Below are 22,143 nucleotides of genomic sequence, written 5' to 3'. Positions count from 1 at the left end.
TCCAAATGCTAATGTTCATTAAAATAATTATGACAGTGTGTGGGGTATGGGAAGTTCAAGGTGTAACAGGACACATTGAGGCTATCCTGCAGCTTTGTTTATAATAATACACTTATAATACACCTATGCAAATCACTCAAACAGCTGAAAGGCAAGCAACATTTGGCAAACCACACTTGAGGCACTGAGCACCAAAAGCAAGTGTTTTTTTTTTGCAGGTAATACAACATTTAATATGTGGAAATAATGAAAGCTTTATTTACAATTTCAAAGTTCAATTTAGTTAACAAATATATATGTATACTATATACATATCCGCAAAGTGAACAATGTTTATTTTACAATAATCGTATAGGTTCAATAGTGATTGATTCGATATACAAGAACACCCCATAAAACTATGTACAAGTCTTCAAGTGCACCTGCGTCTCTCACAGTAGTACATTATTATAAATATTCATACACTTTAAAGATGCAAAAACATTTCGCAAGTCTACAGGCCATTTGATTATCTAACCATTTTTGCCTAATATCCATTTTTGTTTTGGAATTGAAATCCCTGTCCTCAAAGCAAGGCAACCCTGAAGAAGACACTGCATGCCGAAACATTGGTTGTTATTCCCATTAAATGTTTGGGAGCATAATTCATGTGAGACTTTTTATTTTTATCATTTACTCTCCATTAGTCAGCATCTCTATAAAACGTTGTTTGGTGAGCCTCAGCTTGTGCCTTTCACAGTAAGGCCCAACACAATCCGAGACAGACCGCAGTTTGAAAACAATTTGAGGCATTTTGACTGTCCTATGGGAGGCCCAGAGAACTTCAACTACATTGTTATTCAATGAGACTACAAAGCTGGCTTGTAAAACAATGTATCCAAACAACAAATACTGCATAGATATATAAATGGGACATTTCATCCCCAAACTACAATCAATTCAGATTTTTTTTTAACCATTCTAGACCACCAGAAATGAACATTAAAGTCGGACAAGTCAGGAGTATTTTTCAGTTACCTGAAGACTATCACTTCCCAGAAAATGTAAATGAGCTAGTTAGTTTTATTAGTCGTATTTACACTCAGAAGTGTCATATTGCCTGCCTTTCACCTACACATATGGGAAGAATCAGAAACATCAGTACTGGAATTCTTAGTATAATGGTTGTCAAAAAAAATCTCAACAGGCTCAACTTGCCCCACAAATGTTCTGTCTTTCACTTAACTGGGAGGACCCAGAAATATCAATTGTAGGCTTATGAAATTCTTTGCAGTTGGGATTTTTTAAATTTAACTAGGCAAGTCAGTTAAGAACAAATTCTGATTTACAATGACGGCCTAGGAACAGTGGGTTAACTGCCTTATTCAGGGGCAGAACAACAGATTTTTACCTTGTCAGCTCGGGGATTCGATCTACCAACCTTTCGTTTACTGGCCCAACGCTCTAACCACTTGGCTACCTGCCACCCCAAAATAGGGCATCCCTAAATGTCAATCCCTGGGGAAGTGTTGCAATACACAGCCTTGTGGAAATGCATTTCCTAGATACAAATCAAATCATAGTTCTCTCATTAAACACATCTAGGGACCGGAAATTAGGCATATCATGGAGAAACAGGTTTCAAAGGAAAATGTACAGTCAGAGCCCTAGCCAGAGCCCTAGCAATACAGTTTAAATATCTACCCCTTCGTCCGGTACAAGAACAGTGGTGGTAAATGCTAATTAGTATGCAAACTTTCATTACCACCATTAAAGTCACTTTGCTAACAGACATTACAGTTGACAAGCATAGTCATGCATGTTAAATTCTTCTGTAGCTACATCACAGTATTCTTGGACTGAAGTAGCTAAAGAAGAGTAAGCCCTTGAACATCAAATGTTGAATGCTACGACCCACACAGATTAATCCATGACTCACTAGTTACCATGATGCAAAAGCCATTGTGTACGTGGACGAATGGCGAGAACACTTGGTTCCCTTACAGTATATCAAATGTACATCATCAGTGACATCCACAGAGGCATAACGACACAGAAGCTAGTTTATTTACCTACCATAAATGGCATTTGAGTCACTGATTCAGAAACATGAGAAATGCAATACTTCTTGTCTGTATTACATTTCTAATGTTTCTGAATTAGTGACTCAAATGCCAAAAGTCAAATTTCAAGAAGGTGTTCTCTGATAGAACTATGCTTCGATAGACACAGAATAAGGCAGAGACTGAAGGTTTACCCAGTTGGGGAAAAGTTATCCTTTAGGTCTTTATGAAAAACATGGTATATATGTAAATAACATTAAAAGAGTAGAGACATCACTTAAGGACTATAAATTGTGTTGCTCTTCTTGAGTGAGGCAATTCATAATCATACAGAACAGAGGCACTTTAACTGAAACAGGTAAAAAGCTCATCTTAAGGCTTGAATCCAGCATGACAGAATTAAAGGTTTCTAAACTAACCATGTAGAACCTCTTGGTGTCTGTTTGTGGCCAAGAGGCTAGTTAACAGGTAAAACGATGGAAGAAAGGGGACAGGGATCAAATCCACCAATTACTAATAAGATATTTAAATATTAAATACAAATAGATATCTTTGCAGGTCTTTTCAACATTCCCTTTAAATCCCTATACAGTGAATTGCCATTTTCACATTCCCATTTATTTTTGTGCTTTGTTATTTCATCAGTCTGTTTTACAAAATGCTCAAATAAACTTTGTTTCTAAACATGTTAACAGCAAGATTACCTCAAAAAAAAAATTCTAATCAAATAGTTCACAATAAATATCACAATACGGGAGGCAAAATATTTATTTGTATACTATAATTTAAAAAAAAGATCTGATAACCCCAATGACTCTTCCATACTCTATTAATCCTTATCGTCCTGTCTTTAGTGTCTTGTCAAATTACCCCTGTGCTCATTACAAAAACCATGAGTTTGTCATGGAACATTACATTTAGCAGCATTGATTAATTTAATGCAAAACTAGGTCTACTCCATCTTTGACTGGCCATTAACAGGTGGGCCAGCGTGGGAGGCTTTACATATTGGTTAAAGGCTGGATCAAAGATGTTTGGTGTAAGACATGTGGTAGATACACAATTAGCTGATCCAAATCTGTGTAGCAGAGAGGTACCAGTTTGACTGAAATGAAGGCATCCGGAGATCATTGGCACATTGGCTGTGGGAGGAAATGTCTGGTGGGTTTAAAACAGAGGTTTAAAAGCTCAGGAAAGGGCTCTTTTTGTTCTCTTCTCCTGAATTTGAGAGAGAACTTCTGCCGTGTCCTTTATCAATGCATCAAAGATCCCGTCAGCCAACTGCATCTTGACATAGAGCTCATCTTCATCATAGTTCACCCACTGAGACTCTTCCTCGTGAAGCTCCTGGACCTGAAAACACACAATACTTAATTACTACCAGAAAATAAAATACTTTTGAAATTGGAAAATTCACAATGAGTCACTCCTGAAGTTACTGTTCAATGCCCTTACCAGAATATGATCTACTCGATCCCGTTTTTTCCTCCCGAATTTCAGCATCTTCTGCCAATCTGTTTTCTGGTTGTGGTCTTTCTTCAGGCCATACAGCTTCAACACCTCGGTGGTGATGAACACCTTAGAAGACAAGGTTAAATATTACATTGTGATCTTAGCAAATCAAACCACCAACACTGAAGTGTTACCCACATTGGATGCCAGCATAAACATGGAATACACACCTGAACCCTGGTGATGTCGCCAGGGCTCATTACTCTATGGAAATAGGAGGAGTTCATGCGTCGAGGCTTCACCCACTGAGGCTGATGGGCATTAGGATCATCTGCAAAGATCTCCTGGATGATCTCCCATGTTAAGTCATAAACAGCCTGCAGATAAGCAAAGGTTATGTCAGTGGATACATTTCAATAAATTACATGGGTCTTGAAGATTTCATATAGTATCAATTTTTGTGGCAAATCCTTTTCAATGTGGTCTTACCTGTCTGTAGCTGCGAACACATTGACCTTTATCCTGGCCTATGGTATCGCAGCCCAGGAACTCCTCTGAAGGCTTGAGGACGGGGAGACCAGCGAGGGTCTGTGTGCCCTGGCCCAGTTTAAATCTGTCCCAGATCTCCTGGGTGGCAGCATGGACCAGTTTCTCCACTTCAGGGGCGGAGTGGGGAACCACCATAGCAGGCTGCTCAGGGAGCTTGGGCTGCAGGGGCAACTCTGGTCTGGGTGGGGTCTTCACCTGGCATCCTGAGCCAGCAGACAGCCCCTCTTCTTCCTGCTGCTGCTTCCGTTTCTGTCTTTGCTGCTCTCTATGAGAGCTGAGGCCATAGTCCTCATCGAACCAGTCCTGCTCGTCTCCCAGTTCATCCAGTAGCTCGCGGCTCAGCTCCAGCTCAGCCAGACGTTTGGCCAACTCCTCCTGACCACTGGCCCCCAACACTGGACTCTCCTACAGAAAGAGAGAGGGAGGGAGGAAAGACAAGTCAATCACAGTAAAAAACAAAACAATAAAAAACTAAAAGTTTATGTTAGACTGAGATGAAAATAGAGCACCAAATTCAACTGTACAGTTGTGGTTGACCCTCGGACTCAAACAAATCGCATTGAGGTCTTTTGAGGTTAAATCAAGACAGGATGTTATCGATAGTGCTGCTAAATGCAATTATTGCTACATTCCTCCTCAGTTATCTTACCAGTTCTGTTTAATCATTTACTAGATCAAGTCTCTTAAGTGCCTTAACTGAAAAACTAGGAATTTATAAATTTGAAATTCAATGTGTTACACATTATGTGATTTCAGGTTATCACATTATTGGAGGATTAAATTCTTTGTTTTAACACTTAATTTACTCTATAAATGTCTCTAGAAAGGGTCAGATGAACTCACAGGCCGGTTACAGAGTTCTGGAGAGGAGACTTGCTCTTCTTGCTCTGCATCTAGGAAGAAGGGCAGACCATCTCTTTGTGCTACAGACTGTGGTTGGGAGACAGTCACCCCACCCTCATCATTAAAAAAGTCATCTTGCATTTGATTATAAGCTGATATCTTCTCTTCTTTGGCCTTCCTGATCTGTGTGAATTGCATCACAGCATCTTTCATGAAGTTGTTGAGGAGCTTATCTGCAAAAGCACCGAGGGCGTCTTTCTCCACGGTTTGCTCTGGAGTAGACTTCTGATGGGTATCTAGGCCTTCCCTCTCAATGAGGGTAGTGGTCTCTTTAAGAGTTTTTCCCCCCAAGGCTATCTTACTGTCTATGTCAGTGCTGAAGAGACTGGTAGGCACATCTTCAAGGTCCAGAATGATTGTCTTGGTTCTTCCATTGGACAATGGATACTCTCCCTCTTTGAACTCATGCGAGTTGGTCAGGTTTGTCTTGTGTTCAGCTGAACCATCATTCACATCAGTAGGTCCTTTGTCTTCAGAAACATAACTCTTCTGAGATGTTTCCTCTTTTCTATTTCTCAGATTCCCCCCGTGTGTCTTCTCAATGTGGTGTTTCTTTGTCTCGTCTTCAGACTGGTCATCAAGGAAAGAGTCCTCATCCTCTGTGGTTTCCACATAGATCTCAAACTTATCTGGCAGATGGGAGATCTTGTCTGGAGGAGCGAAGATGCCATGGCCCTCCTCACACTCAAAGTAAACCACCTCATCGTAGGTGCCATTGTTGCTTCCCTCAAACTTGTCCAGCTCTACTCCAGCCCAGAAGCCGTTGGCAAAGCTGGTGTGGCCCTTGAATCTAAGCGTACCAGGCTGGACGTTGCTCACTAAAACCCTGTCCCCAATGGTGAAGTAAGGCATTTCATCCACTGATTGTGAAGGTGGTGTCTGGGAAGGGGAGATAGTTGGAGAGCGGTTTGAACTAATGACCTTCTCCTGGGAATCCTTGGTCTGGCTATTCAGGTCCAAAAGTCTTTCAGAGCAAGGACTGCCACAACTAGCTCCAGATCTTTCACTCAGCTCTTCACCGATATCCTCCTCACTACTGTAGAAGGGTGAACTACTGTGGGAAGCCTCCCTGGTCTCTTGGCGGGACGGTGAGGTAGGTTTGGAGCCTTGGTTGTCCTCCCTGAGTGATGACTCCACTGAGGATTCAAAGTCCTCATGATAATCATCAGCTGAAGGAGAGGCCTCCTTACCCTTGGCTGAAAAGTCCCTATTTGACGAAAAAGCATCAGACTCAGGGCTGTATGATCGCTCTTTGATGGGGGATGGTGATTTCTCATCAACATCAAGACTGCTTATCGGGGAAAGCCCTTGTTCTCCTTTCTTTATGGGAACATGTTCAGACAGAGACTGGTGCTGCTGGGAAGCTGGTCTCTGCTCTAGGTCAAGTTTGAGAAGATGGTCAAAGTGTCGGTCTTCAGAGCGGGAATGAGAATGCTCAGAGCCTTCAGACTTCAGCTCCTCCATGACCTCTGACCGGAGGCTGGAGACAACGCTCTCATCCCCCGAGTCGGTGGCCTGTGGTCTGGCTGGCTCCCTCAGAGGGAGTGCCCCCTCAGAAGGCTGCCTGGGGAGATTCTCGGGGGACAGCAGGCCCCTTAGACCGTTGGTGTGCTCTGGACTCCCATACACTGGAGTTGGGGTGACTGTAGGGGGGTCCTCGTCTGAGGACTCCTCATGCCCTGAGGTATATTTACTGAGGTCATCTGAAAACAAATCAACAACGCATTAAACAATGTGTGTTATGATTACAGTATGGGCACAAATGTCTAAGTCTTAGAAAGTATTTTGAGGAGAAAAATACACTTATTGACAGTGCTTATCCACAACCTACCTTGTCCAACTGGAGAATGTGGAAGGGTCTTCTCAGCTTTCTCAGAGTCAGAGACAACCTTCCAGTTTTTGCTGGTTTCAGACCTGGGGAGAATATTAGAATATTTCGATTAAGATCCCATGAAAGCAGACTAATTGATCAATTTGCGGATCATACATAGAGTGAAGTGCGATGGTGTACCTGTAAGGAGGTGGTGATTTAATCTGGGGCTTCTCTGTGGCTGAGATGGGGGCCTTGATTTGAGGCTTGGCAGAGGGTGTCGAGTCTGGTTCCTTATTCAACTCAGTCTTGGTCTTCTCAATGAAGTCATTGTAGGACTAGACGTAAGAAAACAACAACAAAAAAAGTCAGTCACTCTTTTTGTTATGTCTCATTGAATGGAGCAGGACAGGCTAGGATTCTCTGACAGACATACTGACCTCTAGCTGCTTCAGTAGGCTGGCCTCCTGGGCTTTCAGACGCTCTTTGTGCCTCTTCTTCTGCTCTTTCTTCAGATGGTACACCACAGACTTGCGTTTGCGCAGCTCCTCTTTCAGGGCACGTATACGGCTCTCGATATCTCTCTGATCTGACATGGGCTCTGTGTGGCACAATAAGTATTGTTAGAATGCTAAATTCATACAAGACTGATTAGTATAAAGTAATCCAAATTAGAGCTACAGAACTCAAATTCTGAGCAGGGGGGGGCGCGTAAATGTCATTATTTGGTGTTTGTCGATACCAACATTCATAGGATACTCCAAAAATGCATGCACAAGTACATGTTATGGTAATGGTAAAACCTGTAGATTGAAATTCCCACCATGATATTTACACAGAATTAGCAACAGTTTAAGGACTATGAATGTAGCTCGGTGACACAGGTAGGAAGCTTCCATACACCCATAACACAAATAAGCAGGTTGAGCGTCAGGGAACTGCACGCACAATCATTTTCTTACAACATCACATTATGCCTGCACAGTCAGTCATCTTTATACTCTGCCTTTCAACATATCTAACAGAAAATACTAAATAATGCCTCAGTTTGGAAGGGACTACTGCTCCAGACATTGGGGCCAACTCACCTGTGTGTATGCCTGAAGGGGTGTCAGTGGCCTTGGGGTCGTGGCTGGCGGTCCTGGAGGAGGAGCGGAGCTGCATCTTGCTGCTGCCCTCTGTGTGTGTGTTAGTGTCGAGGCTGGCTTTTGGTAGAGACTGTATAACAGAGTAAAAGGATAGGGTCCAAGGGGAATTTAGGACACAGTCTCACATTCACCACAACAGCATTCTCCAACTAACTAACCATGCCAAGCATCTCACACATACACAAAAACAAACACACTCAAAAGGCAGTGTCCCTAATGGATTCAAATATGCCATATTCTGCCTTAATTTAGTCTTCTTGCTTATAGCCCATTTGCACATGGCAGCAGGTAGCGGTTAAGAGTGTTGGGCCATTAACCAATAGGTCGTTGGTTTGAATCATCGAGTAAACTAGGTGAAATATCAGTCTTTGTTCCCTTGAGCAAGGCACTTACACTAATTGCTCCTGTAGGTGGCTCTGGTTAAGAGTGTCTGCTAAATTACAAAAAATTTACATTCCTAAAATTATTTAACTCATTACTACATATTATGTTATTCACAATTTGGGTGAAAGTAGTGATTCTTTTCTTGACCTAATAGGGCAGTTGATTAACAATACTGCATGTAACAAAACAATCAAGTAGCACAAATTCATTGATCACGAGAAGTGACAATTCACTGAAAGCAGCAACTGGTCCTGGAGCCTGGACAAAGGCCTGCATTCACTGAGCTGCCCAGCGATGGAAAGAGAGCTAACAAAGTCTCAATTTGCGCTCAGGAGGGAAACAGATTCTGTTAACTCATTATACAATTCCCTCCATATTCCTTTCACATGCTGCTTTTGATTTCTTTTAACATAATTTCCTAATCTTATGGAAAGGCTAATAAACACATGTAATCAATGTCTTTCTACTGTATTAATACATTACTGCAAAACATGAAATCCCAACATGCACAGGGCCTTACCCTCCTGCTAGCAGAGGGGGAGTCAAAGTCCTGGGTGTAGATAGAGGGGCTGTGCTGGGCAGAGGGCAGCTCAGAGACAGAGCAAGGCTGATCAGTGGAGGGGATGTCTGGCTGCTGGGACCCAGACAGCTCTGTGTGCACACTGGAGCCAGTCACAACTGGGGAGTAGTCACCCCCACTCACAGAGTCTGAGGAGATACACAAAGGTCATGGGTCAAGAGTAGATAGACCTGCAGCCTCAAACATTGAGATGCAGCTAGCTAGATGGACTGTACGGCGTTCTGTCATTCATAAAAGTACATGACATAAGGCAAGCAAACACATGACCTGATAACATGCAGTAAACAGAAACCACTGTATACTACCAGGTGCCCATTTATTTAATGTCATACACAACCTCTTTCTCACCTCTGTCAGTTCTGCCCTCAGGGCTGTGCTGGCTGGGGCTGGGGCTCTCTCTCTGTTCTGACCTCTGGTCTCGGTCTCTAGGACACTCTCTGTCCCAGGCAGCCATGGCCTGCTTCTCCATGTGCCTCACCTCTGCCTCCTCAGCATCCAGCCTCTGCTTCCACTCCAGCAGCTCCTCCGCATGCCTCCGCCGCTGCATCAAACCCTGCTCCCGCTTGGTCAGGAACCTGATGGTGGGGAGGAGCGGAGGAATGGAGAGAAGGGTGGAGGAGGAGAGAAAGCACAAAGGGCACAATCTACATGAGGAGCAGTGAAATGATGGCAACATTGCAGATGCTAGCAGAGCCACCAGCAGTCCAAACAGTCAACCCAACCACCCCCTGCCGATCTTCACTGCAAACTCAAAACCTATGGGATCGCCCACACACACACACAACAAACCATGTTTACCTCGATAGACATGGTTTCATTTTGACACCATAGTGCACAAGTCACCCAAACTCTTCCCCAAAAAACAGAGTAAAAGCATTTCATCAAAATGGGGGAAAACAGAAACAAAGTGGTGGCGACCTGATCACCAGGCCAACATCACGCATTTGATTTAACACCTCTCAAATATCTCTGTCCAATACAGAACCGCACCCCAGAATATCCAAAATGTCTCTATGGATGTAACTTCAACATGAATTCTCCACAACACAAGAGTCTAAATGCATTTCCCAAGTACACTGCTGAGAGAAAAGACAATGTTCAAATTCTTTCTCCATTGCTTGGATTTATAACATACATTGAAAAGGACTGGTGTGTTATGCAATGCAAGTTAAACAGCTATTTTGCATATTGACTATAATTAGTACAAGTACCAGACAGTACTGTGTTGTTTGGCTTTGTCTCACTCCCTCTTGCACCAGCCTAATTCAAACTGAAGTTGGGAAAGATACTGTAGGGCTTTGGTCTAGACTGTGTACCCAATTCTATTGAGCCCACTTGATATATATTCTCATTAGCCTATCACAAGCAACAGTTACCTAATCAGGAAAATCAGTGAAGATTTACTGGGCTCATTAAATCAGATGAAACCCTTTATCATATGTTAAAGCAACACCCAAAGGCACTGCGTCTTTCTCATAGATGGGTTGTAGCCTGATATCTCAGCATTTCATCTTAGGGACTTTGTTCCAACTAAGTAGTGAGTGGCATGAATACGAGGAATATTAGGAGATGCAGATCATGATTTATTCACTCTGAATGAGAGTTAAATGAGCGCCTCCAAGCAACACCACAATGAGCTCTCGCTGTTCAATGGGAGAGTCTCGCTTAATCAGGCCAACCATATTAACATGAATATGACCTTTGACCGAAGCATGTCAAAGAGAGGTCATATTATTATTGACAAAAATGCCTTTGTTTTTCACTTCTTTTTGAATTGTATTACTTCTGTGCCCCTTCATGCATACGGTTGTGATCGTACATGCAATGCCTGGTGACTTTGGTTTGCGTTTGGTTTGTGTTTTTCAAGCTTTCAATTCCCCAATTATTGGAGAAAAAATAAAAATAACCTGGCAAGACCCTAGCAGCCCACCCCCCCCACACACACCATTCCACCCATGCTTCCACTAGTGGTAGTGGCTGAACACAAGCATGCTCCATGGGACAGAGGCAGCAGTGAGAGGCGAGAGCAGCACTGTACCTGACCAACTGGTTGTAGATAAACAGCTGGAGGTTGGGATGGAGATTGGGGAAACAGAGACTGAGAGAGGCCCAGTGGTGGGCCGTAAACACACAGAAGAAGTAGTGCACAGGAGAGCAGTGTCTACAACAAAACAAAGCAAGGGGACACATGACACACAGAGAAAAACAACCAAACATGAGTTGGAAAATGAGGGGAAAAAACAGCAAAACAGAGAGATGAGGAAGTAATAGAAAAACAACCACAGAGACAAGAGGGGGAGAGAGAGAAGACAGCAGTGAGTAAGCATGTGTTTTATTGCACCGAATGTTTCATGTTTCATTCTAAGAGAATGAATGTACTTAATTACTGCGCCAGGGCTTTGTGTTGTTGGCAGTGCTTTAAAGGGGTATTAAAACCCAGTCCTTTTCATCAGACGTGAGCCAGGACAATGGCAAGGATGTAGTGCGTGTTTGTCTTTGGAGCCGGACTACAATGAATCGCTGGTGTCTAGTAATGTGTAGCCATGTGTGAATGCGTGCAGTGGTGGCGGTGCCAGAGACAGGAGCTAGGCGTGACTGATAAATTATCATCCTTAAGGGGTAAGAGAGAGAGGCCTTTGTCTCATTTTGCACCCCACTGGACATAATGCTTCTGCTTAATTAAATGCACTGGATTAAGGAATTTGGGGAGATTAGATTATTTTTGCAAAAAGTTGCAAACGTGGTGGGTGATCATATTGTTAATGTTTTTAACTACTGATTTGGACTTCATTAGAATAAAATCCAGGCTAAAAGCACACAAACCTTCACTATGATCAACACAACAATAATAATAACAACACTAGGGCATGATTCAAAGAGAGGCTGTTTACATAATGAAAGGGCAGATTGTTAGAAGACCAAAGCTAGCGAGCAGACAGAGGCATGGCTACAAGCAGCTTGTTAGTTCCCTATAGAAAATAATGTCTCGGCTCAAATTGACAGCGAACTCCATGTTTAGCCGTGACATTACGTACATTCAGTTTGTGTTATTTGGTCATTTTATAAATTCAAGGAATCATTAGCTCTAGAATTAGTACTGATGATGTTCTTGAAAGAAAATTCAAAATCCTAAAACGCCACAACACCTGAACGTGTGTTAGGACCTGTACTGCAGAATGTTCAAGTACACAAATGAGTTCAGTCAGTGTGCAAGTCTGGTTGTATAACCATCATGTGAGTCCCAGAGTCACAAAACCACATTTTTAACAGACATCAACCTGCCCTGGTTGCTTGTACGAGACACCAGACAGATATTTTACAATACATATCTGCTCTGGTTCATATTGTTAATATTCCAATGATTAGTACAGGGGTTAAAGAGAACGCACCCTATCTATAGAGGACAGGAAGCATGCTTATATTCATATCCACACCACAGGTTAAGGATCAGGGTGTCTAGTCAAGCCATTCCCACACTTTCACAAGGCAATAGTGATTTGGATTCAATTGTTTTCACTAAGAGAAGCTCTGAGGTGGCTAGCTAATTCCTTGTGAATAATAAAGCAAACAGCTTGAATGATTGACATACCCAATGTGAGAACAGGATTATAGTTGTGTTCAATCATCAGTGTATGACAACAATCACACCCATAAAGATATAGTTATCAAATATGGTAATTTCAGCTGTTTAAAAGTTGGTATAAAGTAATATTCAGTGACCAGAATGGTGGCATAATATCAGCCATCTTAGTGAATCCTGTTAACACCCCTAAAGTTGAAAAAAAAAAAAAAAGAGCCCATGACTGTCAATTAGACATTTGAGTTGTCAATAGAAATTTGGACAGTGTGGTTATTAATAGAAGAGAAAATTACTTCTCCTCCATGTGAGAGCGCATCTTCTTGAGCTTCTGCATGATGCTGCTGGTCTCACTGCCAGACACTGAGAGGGGAGAGGCACTGCGCACATCCCCGTCTGTTATCGCAGCACTGAGGGAAGCTGCCTCAACTATGGGCTCTGACACTGGAGTCTCCTGTAGGACACAGACGGATCATTTCAACTCTTTATGAGACCATGTAGCATTGTTTTAGACATATGAATAACAAAAAAAGCATGTCTTTCTGAAGTTCAGTTCAGTATCTCCATGAATAAGAAGTGTATGCGTCTCAGATAGGAATAAGATGAAAGGTGGTGGTAGTACTGACTGGTGGGGTGTCACCGGTGCTGGCACACTTGAGGCGCTCCTTCAGCTTGAGGGTGGTGTATCTCATCCTCTCTATCTCCTCCTGCTGTTTGAGCAGCAGCTGCCTCTCCTTCCTGGCTGCCTTGTTGGCCTCCTGCAGACACTTGATTTCCGCCTGGACGCCACACACACACACACAGGGTCATGGTCACTCAGCAGGTGAGATGTGCAGAGATTTAAGGCTCGATTCAATCCGTATCGCTGAAGTTAAGTGCTATAGTGTGCTTCAAATTGAAAGGTACTTTCCGATGAGCAGACAAATGCTGAGTTTACCGTGAATGCAGTCTCCGCGAATGAGGAAAAATTGCCTTTAAATGTCAATCACACCATAGTGCTGAACTTCAGCGTCACAGACTGAATCAAGCCCTTAGTAAGTTAGTTGTGAGTTAGTTACCTGCTCCTGTTGAAGTTTCATCAGTAGGCCTCTTTGCTTCTTTCTGATGGGCGGCATCTTGTCATCTTCACCCTTGTCTCTGAAGCGCCTATGTGGTCAGAAAGGAGAAAGTGAGAACATGAATGCAAAATGAGGACAGAAGTGCCAAATGGAGTCTAGTTTTGGTCAATGTGTTCTGTTGAATTTCTCTAGTGGTTACTGTATATGAATCATTGGAGGACATGACAGAAAACAAAACATTGAATTTAGCGGGGAATGAGACACTATTCATTTGGACAACATGGATCCTAATAAAAGTAAACCAGTGCCTTTTCTGATGCTCCAGCCAGGCGAGCTCGGCCTTGGTCTTCTCCTTAAGGGCCTTCTGTCGCAGGCGCAGCAGAGAGCTCTGGTGGTGGGCGCGCACCTCTTCCTCCTTCATGTACTGACGCACCATGTCCATGGTGAACCTGGAGAAGCTGTCCTGCCCGCTAGAGAAGGGCATGCTGCCATCCTGCTGCTGCTTTGGGGGGGGGACAGTGAGGGGATAGTGAGTCACACACAGATAACACAAAGCCTTATCAGTCAGGAAACCGGGCATACACAGAGAGCAAACAGCGATAGATGGAAAATCACTCTGGCCACTGGTTAAAATGTTTATTTGGCTGGCAAACAGACTGAGGCGTGGGAGTGGTTGCTACATAGGTATTTACAACACTTATTCTCTAAGTCCATTCAAATAAAACACCCGGGCCCAATGAAGGCCAAGGTTTGTACAAGATCATCTCCACATGTGGCAGCCAGGTGTGAACAACGGTGTATGGTTCTCCACCCTATCTTAGCTGCACCATGGCCAACCTCTCCTCCACATGTTGGGTTTGAGAGGACTGAGTACAGGTTGGGGAGAGAGGGATACAGCCAGGAAGGGAATCTCCTAGGAGCAGTTAAGCGGACTGGGGAACACAGCACATTTATTGTTCCCAGGGTAGAAATGAGTTGAGCAGGCTTTCCCAGTCTCTCTGATGCCCTTGCCAGTGGAGCCCACAAGGCAGGCAGGTATTTCCTGGCCTCAATATGCCCAGGCACACTCCCTCATACCTCATCTCAGGGACTGAACACTGAGCCCTTCAGAGAGGCAGGGAGCTGCCACTGTGGCTTGACATTAAGAGCGAGGACAGATGCTGCTGCCAAAATACTAGAGAATATATAAGTTCACCATTAATGAGGTCAAATGCTAGTTAAGCATTATGCACTAGTTAATTCAAGGATAGGCAGAAACCTCTCCAAGTAAACTAGTACACTTAAGCTTTTGGATAAGTGCTAGGACTTCAGTACTGTGGAGGCCAATCATTATTTGAGTAGCCTTGCTATTTTGCCAGAATTACAACTATTGAGATGAGGTGGCATACTAACCTTGGAGCTGTCCTGTTCTGAGGTCTTCTCCTGACTGGGTTGGTTGTCTGAGTCCTCACGGGGACCTCTCTTCTCCACCGCTCCCCGCCGGTGGGACTCAGAGGGAAGCAGAGAGCGGAACGAACGTTCCTCAATCTCATCTTCCGTCATTGACTCATCAAACTTCAGAGAGTACTCTGTAGCAACTGAGGTGCTGTCTGTATGGGGACAGATTGGAGAGAGGAACCATAGATAACTTTCTAAGAGACTCCAGGCTGTTTACTCTCTCCTCCATACATATTTGGAAAGTGAAGCTATGTTATATTTGGCTTTATATGAGGTTACAGGACAGAACGTCACCTTTTATTTAACTGTTTTACTGTTTAGAAATGAAAGCAATTTATGCATTTAGTCGACCAAACACAAAACTTATGACTACTTTAATAAACTATACTTACGACTACTTCAAACGGGGGGGACAGGATACATAAAGTGATTTCATTTCTAAAATGGTAAAACTGATATGTATAAATACACCTTCAAATAAAGCTGACATTCTATACTATCGCCTAATATGAAACATTCTCTCTCAAATCTAAAACGCTGGAGTATACAACCAAAATAAAATATTTAGCTTCACTGTCCAAATACATATGGATGGGAGTACAGTGGGCAAAAAATTATTTAGTCAGCCACCAATTGTGCAAGTTCTCCCACTTAAAAAGATGAGGCCTGTAATTTTCATCATAGGTACACTTCAACTATGACAGACAAAATGAGAAAAAAAAATCCAGAAAATCACATTGTAGGATTTTTAATGAATTTATTTGCAAATTATGATGGAAAATAAGTATTTGGTCACCTACAAACAAGCAAGATTTCTGGCTCTCACAGACCTGTAACTTCTTCTTTAAGAGGCTCCTCTGTCCTCCACTCGTTACCTGTATGAATGGCACCTGTTTGAACTTGTTATCAGTATAAAAGACACCTGTCCACAACCTCAAACAGTCACACTCCAAACTCCACAATGGCCAAGACCAAAGAGCTGTCAAAGGACACCAGAAACAAAATTGTAGACCTGCACCAGGCTGGGAAGACTGAATCTGCAATAGGTAAGCAGCTTGGTTTGAAGAAATCAACTGTGGGAGCAATTATTAGGAAATGGAAGACATACAAGACCACTGATAATCTCCCTCGATCTGGGGCTCCATGCAAGATCTCACCCCGTGGAGTCAAAATGATCACAAGAACTGTGAGCAAAAATCCCAGAACCACACGGGGGGACCTAGTGAATGACCTGCAGAGAGCTGGGACCAAAGTAACAAAGCCTACCATCAATATCACACTATGCCGCCAGGGACTCAAATCCTGCCAGACGTGTCCCCCTGCTTAAGCCAGTACATGTCCAGGCCTGTAGGAAGTTTGCTAAAGAGCATTTGGATGATCCAGAAGAAGATTGGGAGAATGTCATATGGTCAGATGAAACCAAAATAGAACTTTTTGGTAAAAACTCAACTCGTCGGGTTTGGAGGACAAAGAATGCTGAGTTGCATCCAAAGAACACCATACCTACTGTGAAGCATGGGGGTGGAAACATCATGCTTTGGGGCTGTTTTTCTGCAAAGGGACCAGGACGACTGATCCGTGTAAAGCAAAGAATGAATGGGGCCATGTATCGTGAGATTTTGAGTGAAAACCTCCTTCCATCAGCAAGGGCATTGAAGATGAACGTGGCTGGGTCTTTCAGCATGACAATGATCCCAAACACACCGCCCGGGCAACGAAGGAGTGGCTTCGTAAGAAGCATTTCAAGGTCCTGGAGTGGCCTAGCCAGTCTCCAGATCTCAACCCCATAGAAAATCTTTGGAGGGAGTTGAAAGTCCGTGTTGCCCAGCAACAGCCCCAAAACATCACTGCTCTAGAGGAGATCTGCATGGAGGAATGGGCCAAAATACCAGCAACGGTGTGTGAAAACCTTGTGAAGACTTACAGAAAACGTTGACCTCTGTCATTGCCAACAAAGGGTATATAACAAAGTATTGAGATAAACTTTTGTTATTGACCAAATACTTATTTTCCACCATAATTTGCAAATAAATTCATTAAAAATCCTACAATGTGATTTTCTGGATTTTTTTTCTAATTTTGTCTGTCATAGTTGAAGTGTACCTATGATGAAAATTACAGGCCTCTCATCTTTTTAAGTGGGAGAACTTGCACAATTGGTGGCTGACTAAATACTTTTTTGCCCCACTGTATATTTATCATAAATTATGGTTATATACTGCCTGCTTGATAATGGTCCATCTCCAGATCCCACAATGCGTGCTATGAGGCCAGTCCTTACCTTTCTCATCCAGTAGGGACTGCACGCTGTCACTGGGGATGGAGTCATCAGCTGCTGTATGGGCCTCCTCCTCCACTGAGCTGTTACCTGTCTCAGACTTCCTCCTCTCCCTCTTGTCAGATGAGGCCAGGGAGGGACTCATGTGGCTGCTACTCTCTCCACCACTGGGGAGGAGAGCAAGGCAGAGGGGACAGGGGAGATAGAAAAACAATTGAGTATTGAATCAAGGTAATGCCTATAAATGGGACCAAGTTTTTCCTGACCAAGTCAAGTGAGCTAACAAGGAAAGACCCCTGGTGTCTGTGAGGCTCCAGTGTGTGAAAGACCCAGTACCTGAGGGTGGGTCTCCTGGAGGGGATGGAGTCAGAGCGGCTGTCCAGGGAGGAGAGGGGATCCTCAGTCCTGGTCCAGGCAGCAGACACCTCACTCCTGGAGCTCTCTGTGTCAGTGCGGGACTGGAGCTGCTTCATGAAGCTCTGGTGATGCTGCCTCTGCTGGTCAAACAGGGTGGTGATGGGAGCAGCAGCAGGGACACCTATGGCTCCAGCAATCTGAGAACGTGCCAGATCGGTCATCTGGGAGAGAGAGCAACTGGTATCAACTGAAAAGCAGACTTAACCCAACCTAAAGTAGACGGTAATTATTTGCATATTTGTAATATTTTCCTAATTTCAATACAACATGTAGTTGAGGAAACAAACAAAGTGAGGAAACAAAACCAACGCCAGTGACTGGCTGTAGAGAAAAGAGTGGAGAGGGAGTGTTCTCACCTCTTTGATCTGGCGGGCAGCTTCGGCCGTATAGCGTACAGACTCAGCCTGTTGGCTGATCATCTTAGTGGTGGCCTCCTGCATGCCTCCCAGAGACTGCTGCTGGGTCTGAGCCATGTTCTCCTGCAGCTCCACGTGAGCCTGCAATGACACACACACAGTTAGTGAATCACACTACACACATCTAATAAAACAGCTCTCATCTCACAACAAATGCAGTGAAGTTAGATTGCGTTCTATAAATATTAAAGGTGTTTTGCAAATATGAAGCCCTCCTTGAGAGTATCAACAATCTACCAAGTTGGGGCATGGTTCTAACTCTAGGTGATTCCTTTCTGTATTCTGCAGAGTTGCTCGTTCTAAATGCCAGTGCTGTGTGTACAGTACCCTGGCTGCTTTCTGCCGTGTCTCCTCCAGCTGACGTTGGGTCTCCAGTGCCTCCTGCTCTGCCTTCACCTTCAGCTCATAAAGGTCACGCTCGTGCCGCTGCTGCTGCGCCTGAAAGGTTAGAGGTCAAAGGTCAGGACCTATGGGAAAGGGCGAATGAAAACTACCAGAACATAACGAACAGGCCAAAAGTGCCGAAGGTAATGTTTCAAAAGTGCAGCAGCACTATACTAAACATCTAAACATATTGTTAGCAATCTTCAGGTGTTCTGATTGGTGGGTTAGCATCTATCACCTTGAGTATTTGGGCGAGCGAGACGCTTTCATGCTGAGCCAGAGACACGCCCCTCAGCCTCTCCACGTCACCCAGCTGACGCACTGACTCCTCTATAGATTCCAGGTAATTGAGTTCTGCAGACATACGCTGCTGCAACACCCCTGGGGTGTAGTGGAGATCACCTGGACAATAAAGAGACAGATAGAAACAAAGAGAGGGAGAGTTAAGACATGGATAGTACAGTGCCTTCAGAAAGTATTCACACTCCTAGACCTTCCGAACATTTTGTTGTGTTACAGCCGGAATTTAAATACTGTCAAAGTGGAATTATATTTTCTGAAATGTTTACAAATTAATAAGAAATGAAAAGCTGAAATATCTTGAGTCAAGTATACAACCCCTTTGTTATGGCAAGCCTACATGTGCTTAACAAGTCACAAGTGTCATGGACTCACTCTGTGCAATAATAGTGTTTAACATTATTTTATGATAACTACCTCATCTCTGTACCCCACACATACAGATAATTGTAAGGTCACTCAATCGAGCAGTTAATTTCAAACACAGATTTGTGAGACAGGTTTTCCATGTCTTACAAATACATTTAAAAAAAAGCAAACATTGAATATCCCTTTGAGCATGGTGAAGTTATTAATTACACTTTGGATGGTGTATCAATATACCCAGTCACTACAAAGATACAGGCATCCTTGCTAACTCAGTTGCCGGAGAGGAAGGAAACTATCAGGTAGCCTAGCGGTTAAGAGTGTTGTGCCAGTAACTGAAAGGTCGCTGCGTCAAGTCCCCAAACTAATGAGGTGAAAAATGTGTCACTGTGTCATTGAGCAAGGAACTTTACACTAATTGCTCCTGTAAATCGCTCTGGATTAGAGCGTCCGCTAAAATACTGAAATGTAGAAAATTTAACCATGAGGCCAATGGTGACTTGAAAACAGTTGCAGAGTTTAATGGCTGTGCTAGGAGAAAACTAAGGATGGATCAACAACATTGTAGTTAATCCACAACACGAACCTAAATGACAGAGTGAAAAGGAAGCCTGAACAGAATAAAACTATTCCAAAACATGCATCCTGTTTGCAATAAATCACTAAAGTAAAACTGCAAAAAATGTGACAAAGGAATATCAAAACACCACTACCACTCTTAATATTTTCAAGCAAGGTGGTGGCTGTATCAGGCAAGAACTAGGGAGTTTTTAAGGATACAAATAAATGGAATAGAGATAAGCACAGGCAAAATCGTAGAGGAAAACCTGGTTCAGTGTGCTTTCCAACAGACACTGGGAGACAAATTCACCTTTCAGCAGGACAATTACCTAAAACACAATGCCAAATATGCACTGGAGTTGCTTACCAAGAAGACAGTTTTGACTTAAACCTGCTTGAACATCTATGACTTGAAAATGGCTGTCTAGCAATGATCAACAACCAACTTGACAGAGCTTGAAGAATTAAAAAAAGAATGTAAAAATATTGTACAAACCAGGTGTGCAAAGTTCTTAGAGTCTTACCCAGATAGACTCTTAGCTGTAATCGCTGCCAAAGGTGATTCTAACAAGTATTGACTCAGGGGTGTGAATAGATATGCAAATTAGACATTTCTCTATTTGATTTTCAACTAATTTGAAATCTAAAAACATGTTTTTACTTTGTCATTATGGGGTATTGTGTATAGATAGGTGAGATTTTGTATTTATTTAATCCGATTTCAATTCGGGCAATAACGCAACACAATGTGGATAAGTCAAGGGGTATGAATACTTTCCGAAGGCACTGTAGATACGCAATACTGGTATGTATTTAAACTGCTGAGCGGGTATTTCTAGGTGGTATACCTGCAGCCTTGGGCTCTGCTCTGGCTGAAGACGACAGGGAAGAGGATGAGCTGGGGCGGGCTGAGGAGTGAGGAGAGCCGGACCCCAGGCCCAGGGTGTCTGCCCCGGCTAGGGAGGCGCTGCTTGGAGACACACGAGGAGAACCAGAGCCTGTAGGAGAGCCAGCTGGAGACAGGCCAGGGCTTCTGGTGGATTTCTTATTGTCCAAGCCCAAACTGGAAACAAGAAAAAAACAAATGTATTCATATGCATGCTTTCTGAAAATAAATGTCATGTCCCATTTCTAACTGTCAATTTAAGGCTTTAAATAAGGATTAGATTGAAAAAGTAACAAAAAAAACATTGACATAACTTTTCCCACTCCGTTTGACTTCAGGTATGTGTGCTATACAGAGCACTGTAACAAGGTGAAATGGGAACCAGGGACTAACAGAATCAAGGAAAGGGGGCCCCAGGAAAGACACCCTAAGTATGTTATGCTGAAAGAACGGTATCAATGACCATATTGTGCTGCTTTGAACCAGTGGAACAGGCAACGATGTCTAATCCATGATGATATATGCTTCGGCTTCCGAGCTGGTTTCTGATGCCCTTCCGAGCCGGCTTCTGATGCCCTAACTGCTAGCGCACCCAGTGCTTTACCTTACCAGAGAACAACTGTAGCATTAAGGACTGGATTCTGAATGTTATCAAATCACACAGACAGAACAGTATGGAGGGAATCTGATATATTTTTTAAATGTCACTGAGGATGCTCAAATGTTACAGGAGTGAACTCTGCCTGGCGACGTGCCCATTTTGCAGTGGGGAGATTTGACCACCGTGCAGCCCAAACAAAAGAGTCAGTGTCAGCTAGCCCCCCCCCCCCCCCCCCTCTTGTCGATGGCATGAGGTTGGCTGCCGCAGACCCTTCAGCCACAACCGGAGCAACGACACTACTTTCCCTAGCACTCTGAACTACAGCTCCTAAACACATTTGAATTATTAGTGTTTAGCCTCTATGCCCAAATAAACTCAGCAAAAAAAGAAACGTCCCTTTTTCAGAACCCTGTCTTTCAAAGATTATTCAGATTTTTACGAATTACTTCACAGATCTTCATTGTAAAGGTTTAAACACTGTTTCCCATGCTTGTTCAATGAACCATACTCAATTCATGAACATGCACCTGTGGAACGGTCGTTAAGACACTAACAGTTTACAGACAGTAGGCAATAAAGGTCACAGTTACAAAAACTTAGGACACTAAAGAGGCCTTTCTACTGACTCTGAAAAATACCAAAAGAAAGATGCCCAGGGTCCATGCTCATCTGCGTGAACGTGCCTTAGGCATGCTGCAAGGAGGCATGAGGATTGCAGATGTGGCCAGGGCAATAAATTGCAATGTCCGTACTGTGAGACGCCTAAGACAGTGCTACAGGGAGAAAGGACGGACAGCTGATCGTTCTCGCAGTGACAAACCATGTGTAACAACACCTGCACAGGATCAGTACATCCGAACATCACACCTGCTAGACAGGTACAGGATGGCAACAACAACAGCCCGAGTTACACCAGGAACACACAATCCCTCCATCAGTGCTCAGACTGTCCACAATAGGCTGAGAGAGGCTGGACTGGGAGCTTGTAGGCCTG

At 43.4% G+C, this 22,143-nt stretch overlaps 1 protein-coding gene across 3 annotated transcripts in view; it reads right to left on the bottom strand.

The window, feature by feature from the left end:
- Positions 1–2,225: 2,225 nt before the first annotated feature.
- The window catches only part of cep350 (centrosomal protein 350), a 35,105-nt gene continuing 15,187 nt past the window's right edge, over positions 2,226–22,143 (bottom strand). For 2 of the 3 annotated variants that reach the window (XM_029632757.2, XM_029632759.2), the window contains exons 16-37: positions 20,511–20,725; positions 18,674–18,837; positions 18,379–18,489; positions 17,992–18,132; positions 17,555–17,796; positions 17,222–17,385; positions 14,896–15,092; positions 13,812–14,005; positions 13,504–13,591; positions 13,072–13,224; positions 12,742–12,899; positions 9,217–9,443; positions 8,809–8,996; positions 7,845–7,974; positions 7,197–7,357; positions 6,958–7,094; positions 6,778–6,860; positions 4,887–6,649; positions 3,984–4,448; positions 3,725–3,871; positions 3,498–3,620; positions 2,226–3,395 (exon numbers count right to left, since the gene is read on the bottom strand). In XM_029632757.2, the coding sequence (XP_029488617.2) occupies positions 3,231–3,395; positions 3,498–3,620; positions 3,725–3,871; positions 3,984–4,448; positions 4,887–6,649; positions 6,778–6,860; positions 6,958–7,094; positions 7,197–7,357; positions 7,845–7,974; positions 8,809–8,996; positions 9,217–9,443; positions 12,742–12,899; positions 13,072–13,224; positions 13,504–13,591; positions 13,812–14,005; positions 14,896–15,092; positions 17,222–17,385; positions 17,555–17,796; positions 17,992–18,132; positions 18,379–18,489; positions 18,674–18,837; positions 20,511–20,725 (5,416 nt within the window). In that variant the 3' untranslated portion in view covers positions 2,226–3,230. The remainder of the gene's footprint in view (positions 3,396–3,497; positions 3,621–3,724; positions 3,872–3,983; positions 4,449–4,886; positions 6,650–6,777; positions 6,861–6,957; positions 7,095–7,196; positions 7,358–7,844; positions 7,975–8,808; positions 8,997–9,216; positions 9,444–12,741; positions 12,900–13,071; positions 13,225–13,503; positions 13,592–13,811; positions 14,006–14,895; positions 15,093–17,221; positions 17,386–17,554; positions 17,797–17,991; positions 18,133–18,378; positions 18,490–18,673; positions 18,838–20,510; positions 20,726–22,143) is intronic. The other variant, XM_029632758.2, reaches the window with a different exon arrangement.

This window comes from Oncorhynchus nerka, linkage group LG24, assembly GCF_034236695.1.
Source record: "Oncorhynchus nerka isolate Pitt River linkage group LG24, Oner_Uvic_2.0, whole genome shotgun sequence".
NCBI lineage: Eukaryota > Metazoa > Chordata > Actinopteri > Salmoniformes > Salmonidae > Oncorhynchus > Oncorhynchus nerka.
The sequence above is the reverse complement of the archived record's forward strand: the minus strand, read 5'-3'. Positions and strand labels throughout refer to the sequence as shown.